General features: G+C 42.9%; 1 protein-coding gene and 1 pseudogene across 1 annotated transcript; both read left to right on the top strand.

Moving 5' to 3' along the window:
- Positions 1-4,733: 4,733 nt before the first annotated feature.
- On the top strand, positions 4,734-6,274 carry LOC130198452 (zona pellucida sperm-binding protein 3-like; annotated as a pseudogene).
- A 5,134-nt stretch (positions 6,275-11,408) lies between these two features.
- On the top strand, positions 11,409-12,359 carry LOC130198451 (zona pellucida sperm-binding protein 3-like). Its single transcript, XM_056421615.1, has 6 exons — positions 11,409-11,415; positions 11,504-11,684; positions 11,758-11,863; positions 11,959-12,044; positions 12,154-12,226; positions 12,318-12,359. Exons 1-6 carry the CDS (start codon positions 11,409-11,411, stop codon positions 12,357-12,359), a joined length of 495 nt encoding a protein of 164 aa, XP_056277590.1.
- Positions 12,360-12,601: the final 242 nt, after the last annotated feature.

Raw genomic sequence — 12,601 nt, 5'->3', positions numbered from 1 at the left:
AAAAATCGGAATTTTTTCAAAAATCAAAAAAAAGGTTTTCTGGTTTTATTGAGAGGGTTATATCCTTATTAAAGTGCCTTAAAAACTCTTTCCTCAGTTGATCGAAATTGCCTGTTTTCAAAAACTAAAAGGTCCACACTTGATCTGTTTTTCGAAAATAATCTTTTAAAATTCTTCTTTAACCCCCTTATTTTATTTATATCTTGGGCTTTCTTAAATGAATACTCACTAAATTTGCGATTCCCTTTTTAAAGAATAACCTTTTTATCAAGCTCCTCAGGCCAAACATTTGTGGGGGCAGCACAGCCCTGAGATAAGACCTTCCTCTTTTAAGAAAGCTGAAAGGTTTGCCCCGGTCCACCCCGATAGCTGCATGGCATACTGCATTTGGATGCCTGGCCTATCCCCTTTCTCTTTGGATGAATTTCTCTTCAATCCCCTTACTTCGCTTTCCGAGTCCTTTTGACTTTGCTCTTTAAGAAAAATTTTCCCATGGACGTTTAATTTGTTAACTGCCACTGTCCCGGGATGCCCCCAGATTGCCTGTGGATTGGGGGTTTCCCCCGTGGAATACCCCAGCTATTCAACACGTCTATTCTTGAATAACTCTAAAACTTCCTTTGACCATTAATCTTGCTCTGCCACGGAGGAAAACCTCTCTGTTCTCTCCCAGGTTTTTTCCTTTTTTAAGGGATTTAATTTCCTTCCGATTGGGTTTCAGGGTGTCTTTAAGTTTATGAGAAAAATTTTTTTGAAAAAACAAAAACTGTTTAAATTCATGTCATGGCGAATAAAATTTTTTTCTTTTAAAACCTTGTGGGGGGTCCATTATCTTAAAGGGGGATATTACAGGCTTGTTAAAGGACTATTGTATTTAGAGTCTAAAAAGTAATGGGGGCCAGGTTTGGACAATTTTTTATAACCCGCTTCCAATTTATCCAAAACACCCATTTTAAACTTTCCTTTTGCAAGATATTACTAATTTCACCGGAGCCCCTGGAATTCAACTGCTGACTTTTAGGATACTGCCTTTCTTTTTCTCCAAAGAATAATTTTACCTCCTCAAGTTCAATCTGTTTTGTCCTTTGGGGCTTGCCTGGCATACCATGAAAGAAACTGCCGTATCAGGCTGGTCTAATTCCCTGCAAAAATGTCCCTTTAACGTTTTTCATCCATCTGCCGATGGATTTGGGTTTCCGGGTTGCCCCGAAAATTTTACTCTTATTATTAAGTTTTAACTCTACCCTTTGTACCAAATCTATTGTTCTTTCCACCCGAAGGGTCCTCCTCTTTTTCTCTGATTTCTTCCCTTTTTGAAATTTTATTTTCCAATCCGATGTGAGGTTTTAAAGCTTGTTACAATTTCCCCAGAAAATTTGTAATTTAAATTGGCTTAAAAATGAATTGCCAGACTTGGAAAGTCTTTAGACCACTAATAAGGGGCCGAGGCAAAGTACTAAATAAATTTTCTTGGGCAAAAGCTTTATTAAACATAGTGTTTAAACCCCGTTTGGTTCCCCGGGGGTGGGGCATTTTAGCTCTCTCTTCCAATGGAAAAAAACAAAATTTCAATACTTACCAAAACGCTTTTCGAATCCTTTTACTAAAGTTAAGGGTTCGTAGCTTTAACACTTGTTATCGGAGGTTCCATTCTGGGTTTACAGTGCTGTTTCCCCCCTCCCACCCTTTGGTGATGGAATCAAAAATTCCCCGGAAATACAGAAATTAAACATTGTTTATTTTATGAAAAAAATTTAAATAAATCGGGGGCTTTAAAAGAAGAGATTCTCTTTCCTTCTAAATTTCCTCCTGAAGGTTTGGGTTTTTTGAGTGATTTTGGGAGATGGATGTAATTAAAATGAACAAAAAAGGGGGATGGTTTATAACTAATGGACCCCAGACTTGGTAAACTGTTAAGAAGACCTTTTACATTATTTTTAGGGGGCATTTGGGAAACTGGAACGTAACCCATTCTTACTCACCCGGTTTTATCCCTGTAAATTGGGCGGGATCCCAACCAGGACAAAAGAAAATGTCATATGACAACGGCAGGGAAAAATGCAAAACCCCACTGTTTCTGGGCATAGCTTTTGAGGAACCACGAAACACTTTTGCCCCTGAATCACTGGGAGCAGGGAAACTCTCACATTTGTGCCTTGTATGAGAAGAGGATCAGGGTTTAAAGGTTTGGTACTTTGCATATCAACTCGTTTCTTGCCTTTTCTTAAAAGGGAATTATGGACAAAGCTGTTTACCCCTGACCATACTGGTAAACTGTTAGGTAAATTTTTTTTTTGTATAAATTAATCCTTCCTTTATTCTCCAACAGGAATGCATCCATTTGGCACACTGGCTCCTTCAATCTGAAATGGATTTTTATTCTTTGTTTTGTAAACTTCTAAAAGTGTAATGCCTCCCCAATGTTATTAAAGAACTATACTTGAAAGCTCTCTTGCTTATTGATATTGTGTTGGATTAAGGTCCAGTATTTGTATTGTCATCTCTTTCTTGGTAACTGCTTGACATGCACATATTGTCATTAATATACACAAGAGCTTTAACACTGGGCTTTATTTTCAAGAAGCCTAGATCTCAAATTTATCAGATTGATTGAAGGGCTGTCATTGGAAACCTCCTAATCTCTGTCATGGTAAAATACTGATGGCTTAATATGTTGCTCCATAATACACAGATCAGAATTTATGCATTTCTAAAAACCCTCTGCATATTATTTCATCAAGCAAGGGTCTTTCAAGGCTAAATGCAGTATTTTTTTACAAGGGGTTGACTAACTTTCTGGACTAGGAACTAGATTGTATCACTTAAAGGCCGGCTCACCAGGCAGGAGGCATCAGACACGGCCAGGTCCAATGGACCTATGAGATCGGAAGTCACCAAGACTGGGTAGGAAGCAGAGTTAGTATGTGTGATGGAGAGATGTAAATTCATCCATAAGGGGGGTATAGGTGCTCAGTTTATCCTAAAACGTCTCCCAGCAAACTTGAGCCTATAGCAGCATATCTATGGGCTGGACCAGGTGAATCTGATTCAGCCCCAACTATAAGACTCTCAAAGAGGAAAGTCTTCAGTCTACTCTTAAATGAGGTGATTGTGTGCCTCCAGGACTGAAGGTGGAAACTGGTTCATTAAAGAGGAGCTTGATAACTGAAGGCTCTGGCTCCCATCCTACTTGTTAAGACTCTCAGAAACACAAGTAGCCCCGCATTTAGTAAAGCAGCGCTCTAGTGGAGCAATATGGTACTACAGGCTCCTTAAGATATGATGGTGCATCACCTATCAAAGCTTTGTAGTTTAGAAGAATTTTAAAGTTGGTTCTTGATTTTACAGCCAGCCAGTGCAGAGCGGCTAATGCAGGAGTAATGTGATCTCTTTTCTTTTTGTGAGTACACGAGCTGCAGCATTCTGGATCAACTGGAGGGACCTAAGAGACTTATTAAAGCAGCCTGATACGTTGCACTAATCTAGTCTAGAAGTAACAAATGCGTAAACCAGTATTTTTGCATCTTTTTGAGACAAGATGTGCCTGATTTTTGAAATATTACATAGATGAAAAAATGCCTTCCTTGAGATTTGCTTCACATGGGAGTTAAAGGACAAGTCCTGATCAAAGATAACACCGAGATTCTTTACAGTGGTGTTGGATGCCAGGGCAATGCCGTCTACAGAAACCACATCACCAGATAATTGATCCCTGAGGTGTTCAGAGTAAAATAACTTCAGTTTTGTCAGAGATTAACATCGAAAGATGCAGGTCATCCATGTTTTTATATCTTTAAGACATGCTTGAATTTTAGCGAGCTGGTTTGTCTCCTCTGGTTTGATCCATAACTAGAATTGAGTTTCATCTGCATAACAATGAAAGTTTATGGAGTGTTTCCTGATAACATTGACCAAAGGAAGCATATATAAGGTAAATAAAATTGGTCCAAGCACAGAACCTTGTGGAACTCCGTGATTAACGTTGTTGGTCATTGAGGCTTCATCGTTTACAAATATGAAATGGAATCGATCCGATGAATAGGATTTAAACCAACTTACCCGAAGATGATCTCATTAACTTAAGTAACTAAATATAAAAGACCCTCAACATAAAGGAAGCGATGGCTTTAGTTTCCTTTGATGTTGAGAAAGCGAATGATTCCATGTGGAGAGATGGACTGATAATTAAAATGAACATAGACACAGGTGGAAGCTTATATAAATGGGCAATGGACCTCAGTATACAATCGGGTCAAACTGTTAGAGAAGATCCTTTAACAGAAGTTCATATGGCATTATATTTTTTACAACATTTTTTAATTCATAAGACTGTGGGATAAATGTGAGATATGCAACCTTAAAGAAACTGTTGAACATTTATTGATAGAGTGCAGGAAGTTCAGCGTGGAAAGAGAAAGACTGAAAGGCAGGATGGTAACTATATGAAGTGTTTTTACATGTTTTACATATATCTTAAAAACAATATTACTGTCTTTAAAAGGAACATTTTCCTAAAGTCATAATGTTACACACTCCGGTACAATAGGTGGCGGTATGCACCTTAAACGTTAATTTGTAGTCCACAGATGAACTTCAGAAGAAGAAGAAGTCTGATGGCCTCTGCACCTGAGGCCGTCAACACACACCAGCTGAAAGAGGTTGTCTTGATGAAAGTTGCCCGGTAACAAGGAATAAAAACACCCCACAGTGTCCAGAGCCAGCATCCAGTCATGATGGCTTTCTTTTGGCAGCGTGCACTGCTTGTGAGCCTGGCTGCTGCCATGTCGGTGTATGCAGGTAATATTGGAACAAAATGATGCACAAAGCTCTGTTATTGTGATCTAACTAAAGCTGTTTGAGTATCAACTTGTTTGTGTTGTGTCTCCTTCCAGACATGAAGCTGGACTGTGGAACCGACTCTGTGAGGCTGGTGTGGACGGAGGGCAGGTCCCGGGCTGATACCTCGCTCTTCCGTCTGGGTAACTGCTTCCCCACCAGCTTCTCGGCCACGGCTTATTTCAGCGTGGACTTCGAAGACTGTAACTTCAGGAGAATTGTGCGTAGCACCTCCACATGTGTACCTGCAAACTGAGTCTGCTGTACTTCCTGCAGCTTGGTGACATTTGTGTCTCTCGTAGGTAACTGGGGATCGCTTGATGTTCACCAATGATCTGACCTACAGTTCCTCTCCTGACTCAGTGGACTTCACTCGCCCCGTTGTCTGTGAATATGAGAGGTGGGTGTTCACACTACTTCAGCTTTGAGAGTTTGGTAACATGGCAGCTGTTTAACTCTTGCTGTGTGTTGCAGGCCTGAAGACTGGTACCTGCGGCTTCATGCCCCAATTTTCAACACGTTTGGTCTGGGAGATCTAGAGTTCCACTTTGGCCTCATGAATGGTGGGTGTGAAGCGTGACCTCACTGGAGATGGCAGCTCTCCCAGTGACTCCTGTAGCGTAATGACTCCTCTCCTGTTTACGGCTGTAGCTGACTTCTCCGGCCCTGCTGAATCCACCACCTTTCCTCTGGGCTCCTTTATCCCGATCATGGCTAGCGTGGCGCAGGAGACCCATCAGCCCTTGCTGCTGTTTCTTGAGGAATGCGTGCTACCACACCGGAGCTGCAGCCTGGAAGCACTTTGTACCCGATAATCGCCAATGAGGGGTAATCTGGTTTCACCGTTTAGCATTTTGTTGTCCAGAAATCAGACTTGACACTTTCTTTCTCCTCCACACAGATGTCTTGTGGACAGTCTGGTATCGCGCTCCAAATTCGAACAAAGGCAAAAATCCTCTGAGCTCCGCCTTTCCCTTCAAGCCTTTAGGTTTGGTCTCGGCGAAGAGGTAAAGCTAAATTTTGCACGTTCATTTTTAGTATCGGGGCTTTAGTGGTAAAACTGGAAGCCAACTGCCCCTCAACCTCACTTCTTACTCACCAGGTGTTTATCCACTGTAAACTTGTGGCTTGGGATCCCAACGGTCAGGACAACAGCAAGAAGGCCTGTCACTATGACGACGCGCATGGGTAAAAATGTCACTGAAACATTCACAATGTTCTCTGGGTTCATCAGACTTGTGTGATGGAACCACTGAAGATAATTTTCTGACTTTTCTCCGACCCTCATGAACTCAGCTGGGAGCAGTTGGACAACTCTGCATCCCGCTATCTCTGTGCCTGCTGTGACTCTGACTGCAAGTCCAGGAGGGTCAGGAGTTTAGCATCAGGTATTGGTGACTTCTGCTATATCAACTTGTCTGGTTTGACTTGTACTTAAACCTTTTAACTTTAAAACAGGGAAGCGTGGTATGGCACAAAAAGCTGTCCTTGGACCTCTGACCATCACTGATGTGAATTATTGACTGAATCTCCAGGTAATTCTTGAATTTGACATTGAACTATATATTAATCCTGAACTATTTTACCCAGTCTTTTATGCTCCAACAGGAATGGATCCATTTGGCACACTGGCTCCTTCAATCTGAAATGGATTTTTATTCTTTGTTTTGTAAACTTCTAAAAGTGTAATGCCTCCCCAATGTTATTAAAGATAACTATACTCGAAAACTCTCTTGCTTATTGATAGTGTGTGTTTGCTCAAGGTCCAGTATTTTTATAGTCATCTCTTAATTGGTAACTGCTTGACTTGCACAGCTTGTCATCAACATACACAACAGCTTTAACTAGATCTCAAATTCATCAGATTTGATTGAAGGGCTGTCATTGGAAACCTCTTAATCTTTGTCATGGTAAAATATTGAAGGCTTAATATGTTGCTCCTTAATACACATATTTATATAATCCCACTGCATATTGTTTCTTCAATCAAGGGTCTTTCAAGGCTAAAAACAGTATTTTTACTAGAGGTTGACTAGCTTTCTGGACAAGGAACTAGATTGTATCACTTAAAGGCCAGCTCACCAGGCAGGAGGCCTCGGACACGGCCAGTTCCAATGGACCTATGAGACCAGAAGTCACCAAGACTCTGGGTAGGAAGCAGTTAGTATGTGTGATGGAGAGATGTAAATTCATCCATAAGGGGGGTATAGGTGCTCAGTTTATCCTAAAACGTCCCCCAGGAAACTTGAGCCTATGGCAGCATATCTATGGGCTGGACCAGGTGAACCTGATTCAGCCCTAATTATAAGAATCTCAGAGGAAAGTCTTCAGTCTAATCTTAAATGAGGTGACTGTGTGCATCCAGGACTGAAGGTGGAAACTGGTTCATTAAAGAGGAGCTTGATAACTGAAGGCTCTGGCTCCCATCCTACTTGTTAAGACTCTCAGAACCACAAGTAGCCCCGCATTTAGTAAAGCAGCACTCTAGTGGAGCAATATGGTACTACAGGCTCCTTAAGATATGATGGTGCATCACCTATCAAAGTTTTTTAGTTTAGAAGAATTTTAAAGTTGATTCTTGATTTTACAGCCAGCCAGTGCAGGGCAGCTAGTACAGTAGTAATGTGATCTCTTTTATTTTAGTAAGTACACGAGCTGCAGCATTCTGGATCAACTTTCAGGTCTGGAGACAGGGATGAGCTGAGGAGAGCCCAGCGCAACCTTAAGGTGCAGCTCAGGGAGGGCAAGGACTCCTACAGGAGGAAGCTGGAAGCCAAACTCCAGCTGAACAACACAAAGGAGGTGTGGTCTGGGATGAAGCAGATAACTGGCTTCAAGGTGGGAGGTAGACAGCCAGGGGGCTCCCTGGTGAGGGCCAACGAGCTGAACTGTTTTTTCAATAGGTTCAGTTCACAGCCCTCTCCTGTCTCCTCCACACATCACACCTCCCAAACACCTCCCCCTCTGTCCCCCCTGCTGAGCTGCACATCCACCGAGCCCTCAATAACAATGGGCTCCTCCACCTCCCTCTCTGTGACGACTGACCAGGTGAGAAGACAGCTGGAGAAACTACTCCAGCGCAGAGCTGAAGGTCCTGATGGCATCAGCCCCAGGGTCCTAAAGACCTGCGCCACCCAGCTGTCTGGTGTCCTGCAGCGCCTCTTCAACCTCAGCCTGAGGCTGGGGGAAGTCCCGGTGCTGTGGAAGACGTTGTGCCTGGTCCCTGTCCCAAAGAAGTCAACACCATCTGGCCTCAACGACTACCGACCGTCGCCTCACCTCCCATGTGATGAAGGTGCTGGAGAGGCTGGTCTTGCCCACCTCGCCGCAGGTGAAATCGTCGCTGGACCCTCTGCAATTTGCTTACCAGCCTCATGTGGGAGTGGACAACGCCATCATCTACCTGCTGCAACGAGCTCAGTCGCACCTGGATGGAACCGGTGTCTCTGTGAGAGTCACTTTCTTTGACTTCTCCAGTGCATTTAACACCATCCAGCCACTGCTGCTGAGTGAGAAGCTGCGGGTGGTCGGTGTCGATGCGTCCACCATCTCCTGGATCACTGACTACCTCACAGGCAGACCACAGTTTGTCAGAATGGGGCGTGTGCTGTCTGGAACGGTGGTCAGTGATGTTGGAGCCTCACAGGGAACTGTTCTGTCTCCCTTCCTCTTCACCCTGTACACCAGTGACTTCCAGTACAACACGGAGTCATGCCATCTGCAGAAGTACTCTGATGACTCTGCAGTGGTCGGGTGTATTAGGGATGGACGGGAGGAGGAGTACAGGGCAGTGGTGAGCGACTTTGTAAAGTGGGCCGGGGAGAATCACCTGCGGCTGAACGTGGCCAAGACCAGAGAGATGGTGGTGGACTTCAGGAGGAAGAGCTCCTCCACCTCTGAGTGTCCTGGGAGTGGACGTGGACATGGTGGAGGAGCAAGTACCTGGGCGTCTCCATCGACAGCCGACTGAACTGGAAGGCCAACATCAACGCTGTGTACAAGAAGGAGGAGTCGACTCTTTTCCTGAGAAAGCTTGATCCTTCAACGTGTGCAGCAAGATGCTGGAGTTATTCTACCAGTCGGTTATCGCCAGTGTACTGCACTTTGCCATTGTCTGCTGGGGAGCAGCATCGAGCCGTGACACCAGCCGCCTCAACAAACTGGTTAGGAAGGCTGGCTCCATCATCGGCTGCCAGCTGGAGCACCTGGAACAGGTGGTGGAGAGGAGGACGTTGAAGAAACTTGTGTCCATATTGGACAACCCGGACCACCATCCACCACCTCCTACAGGGACAGAGGAGTACTTTCTCCAGACGTCTCCTCACGCTCCACTGCCACAAGGACAGATACAGGAGAACATTCCTGCCGGCTATGAGGCTCTACAACAGATCACCTCTTGCCAGATCATAGTGCAATAACTGAATACTTACACTATGTTGATCTGCACTTCACACATCTCATTTGTTTGCACTACACACATACACACATTTCATTTCATTTGCTCTGCACTCATACACACACTTTGCTTTTTGCACTCTATCTATATTTAATATTTTGTGTATTTGATTTGTCAGTGTTGTTGTGTGTTGTGTATGCATGTGTTGTATATTTACATATATATTTTGTTTTGTATTTTACTTTTATTTTACTTGTATACTTCTATATCTTTCATCCCTGTTTCTTACATTTTGTGTTTTGTTTTTACTCTTGTGTGTTGCTGCTACTGTCACGACAAATTTCCCCTTGGGGATTAATAAAGTATATATCTATCTATCTATCTATCTAACTGGAGGGACCTAAGAGTCTTTTTATGGCAGCCTGATAAATTGCACTAATCTAGTCTAGAAGTAACAAACGCGTAAACCAGTATTTTTGCAACTTTTTGAGACAAGATGTGCCTGATTTTTTAAATATTACATCGATGAAAAAATGCTTTCCTTGAGATTTGCTTCACGTGGGAGTTAAAGGACAAGTCCCGATCAAAGATAACGCCGAGATTCTTTACAGTGGTGTTGGATGCCAGGGCAATGCCGTCCAAAGAAACCACATCACCAGATAATTGATCCCTGAGGTATTCAGAGTAAAATAACTTAAGTTCTCTCAGAGATTAACATCAGGAAGTTGCAGGTCATCCATGTTTTTATATCTTTAAGACATGCTTGAATTTTAGCGAGCTGGTTGGACTCCTCTGATTTGATCCATAGATATAATTTAGTTTCATCTGCATAACAATAACAGTTTATGGAGTGTTTCCTGATAATATTGCCCAAAGGAAGCATATACAGTATAAGGTAAATAAAATGGGTCCAAGCACAGAACCTTGTGGAACTCCATGATTAACGTTGTTGGTCATTGAGGCTTCATCGTTTACAAATATAAAATGGGATCGATCTGATAAATATGATTTAAACCAACTAACCTGAAGATGATCTCATCATAATAATAATAATAAATAACAAACATTTTATTCATAAGGCTCCTTTCAAGGCACACAAGGTCGCCGTACAACACATTAAAACAGTTACAGTTAAGACAACCGGAGAGCTAAGCGTTCACTCCTGGAAGTGACGTAAATGATGAAAGATTACAGCACAACATGAGGGTAGAGAGGCGAGAAGAAACAGCCTGCAGACTACGCTTCTATAGGAGTACAGTGTGGGAGCCGGAAAACACACACCTCAGCACATAAGCACATACATTTAAACATGACTTGCAACTGGAAACAGGCGAAGGCGTGGGATGGTGGGTGAGGGTTGTGAATGCATATCAGTGTGTTGAAAGTTCATGTGTGAGTGGCCTGTGTTGTCTTCTTCTCCCAGGCCAGAATCATTAACTTAAGGAACTAAATAGAAAAGACACTTCACATGAAGGAAGCGAAGGCTTTAGTTTTCTTTGACGTTGAGAAAGCGTATGATTCCATGTGGAGCGATGGACTAATAATTCAAATGAACATACCCACATGTGGAAGCTTATACAACTGGACAATGGACTTTTTAAATATTAAATGGAACATTTAAAGTAAAGTAAGTTTAGAAATCTTAGAAGGTTTTGACCTCGGTATACAATCAGACCCTTTAACTGAAGTTTATATGCCAGTATAGAATCTACAAGAATGTTTAATTCATAAGACTGTTGAATAAATGTGAGATATGCAACTTTAAAGAAACTGTTGACCATTTATTGATAGATTGCAGGAAGTTCAGGGTGGAAAGAGAAAGACTGAAAGGCAGGATGGTAACTATATGAAGTGTTTTTACATGTTTTACATTTCTCATAAAAACAATATTACTGTCTTTAAAAGGAAAAATGTCCTAAAGTCATGATGTTACACACTCCGGTACAATAGGTGGCGGTATGCACCTTAAACCTTAATTTGTAGTCCACAGATAAACTTCAGAAGAAGAAGAAGTCTGATGGCCTCTGCACCTGAGGCCGTCAACACACACCAGCTGAAAGAGGTTGTCTTGATGAAAGTTGCGTTGTGTTGCAGGCCTGAAGACTGGTACCCGCGGCTTCATGCCCCAATTTTCAACACGTTTGGTCTGGGACATCTAGAGTTCCACTTTGGCCTCATGAATGGTGGGTGTGAAGCGTGACCTCACTGGAGATGGCAGCTCTCCCAGTGACTCCTGTAGCGTAATGACTCCTCTCCTGTTTACGGCTGTAGCTGACTTCTCCGGCCCCGCTGAATCCACCACCTTTCCTCTGGGCTCCTTTATCCCGATCATGGCTAGCGTGGCGCAGGAGACCCATCAGCCCTTGCTGCTGTTTCTTGAGGAATGCGTAGCGGCTACCACACCGGAGCTGCAGCCTGGAAGCACTTTGTACCCGATAATCGCCAATGAGGGGTAATCTGGTTTCACCGTTTAGCATTTTGTTGTCCAGAAATCAGACTTGACACTTTCTTTCTCCACCACACAGATGTCTTGTGGACAGTCTGGTATCGCGCTCCAAATTCGAACCAAGGCAAAAATCCTCTGAGCTCCGCCTTTCCCTTCAAGCCTTTAGGTTTGGTCTCGGCGAAGAGGTAACGCTAACTTGTGGATCTTCATTTTTAGATTCGGGGCTTTATTGGTAAAACTGGAAGCCAACTGCCCCTCAACCTCACTTCTTACTCACCAGGTGTTTATCCACTGTAAACTTGTGGCTTGGGATCCCAACGGTCAGGACAACAGCAAGAAGGCCTGTCACTATGACAACGAGCATGGGTAAACATGTCACTGAAAACATTCACAATGTTCTCTGCGTTCATCAGACTTGTGTGGTGGAACTACTGACTATTATTTTCTGACTCTTCTCCGACCCTCATGAACTCAGCTGGGAGCAGTTGGACAACTCTGCATCCCGCTATCTCTGTGCCTGCTGTGACTCTGACTGCAAGTCCAGGAGGGTCAGGAGTTTAGCATCAGGTATTGGTGACTTCTGCTATATCAACTCGTCTGGTTTGACTTGTACTTACACCTTTTCTCTTTTTTTAACAGGGAAGCGTGGTATGGCACAAAAAGCTGTCCTTGGGCCACTGACCATCACTGATGTGAATTATTGACTCTCTCTTCAGGTAATTCTTGTATTTTGCATTGAACTATATATTAATCCTTAACAACTACCTAACCTTGTCTTTTATTCTCCAACAGGAATGGATCCATCAATCTGAAATGGATTTTTATTCTTTGTTTTGTAAACTTCTAAAAGTGTAATGCCTCCCAATGTTATTAAAGATAACTATACTTGAAAACTCTCTTGCTTATTGATAGTGTGTGTTTGC

The sequence above is a fragment of the Pseudoliparis swirei genome, chromosome 8, assembly GCF_029220125.1.
Source record: "Pseudoliparis swirei isolate HS2019 ecotype Mariana Trench chromosome 8, NWPU_hadal_v1, whole genome shotgun sequence".
NCBI classification, from domain to species: domain Eukaryota; kingdom Metazoa; phylum Chordata; class Actinopteri; order Perciformes; family Liparidae; genus Pseudoliparis; species Pseudoliparis swirei.
Note: the sequence above shows the minus strand (reverse complement) of the source record. Positions and strands in the feature narration are given on the sequence as shown.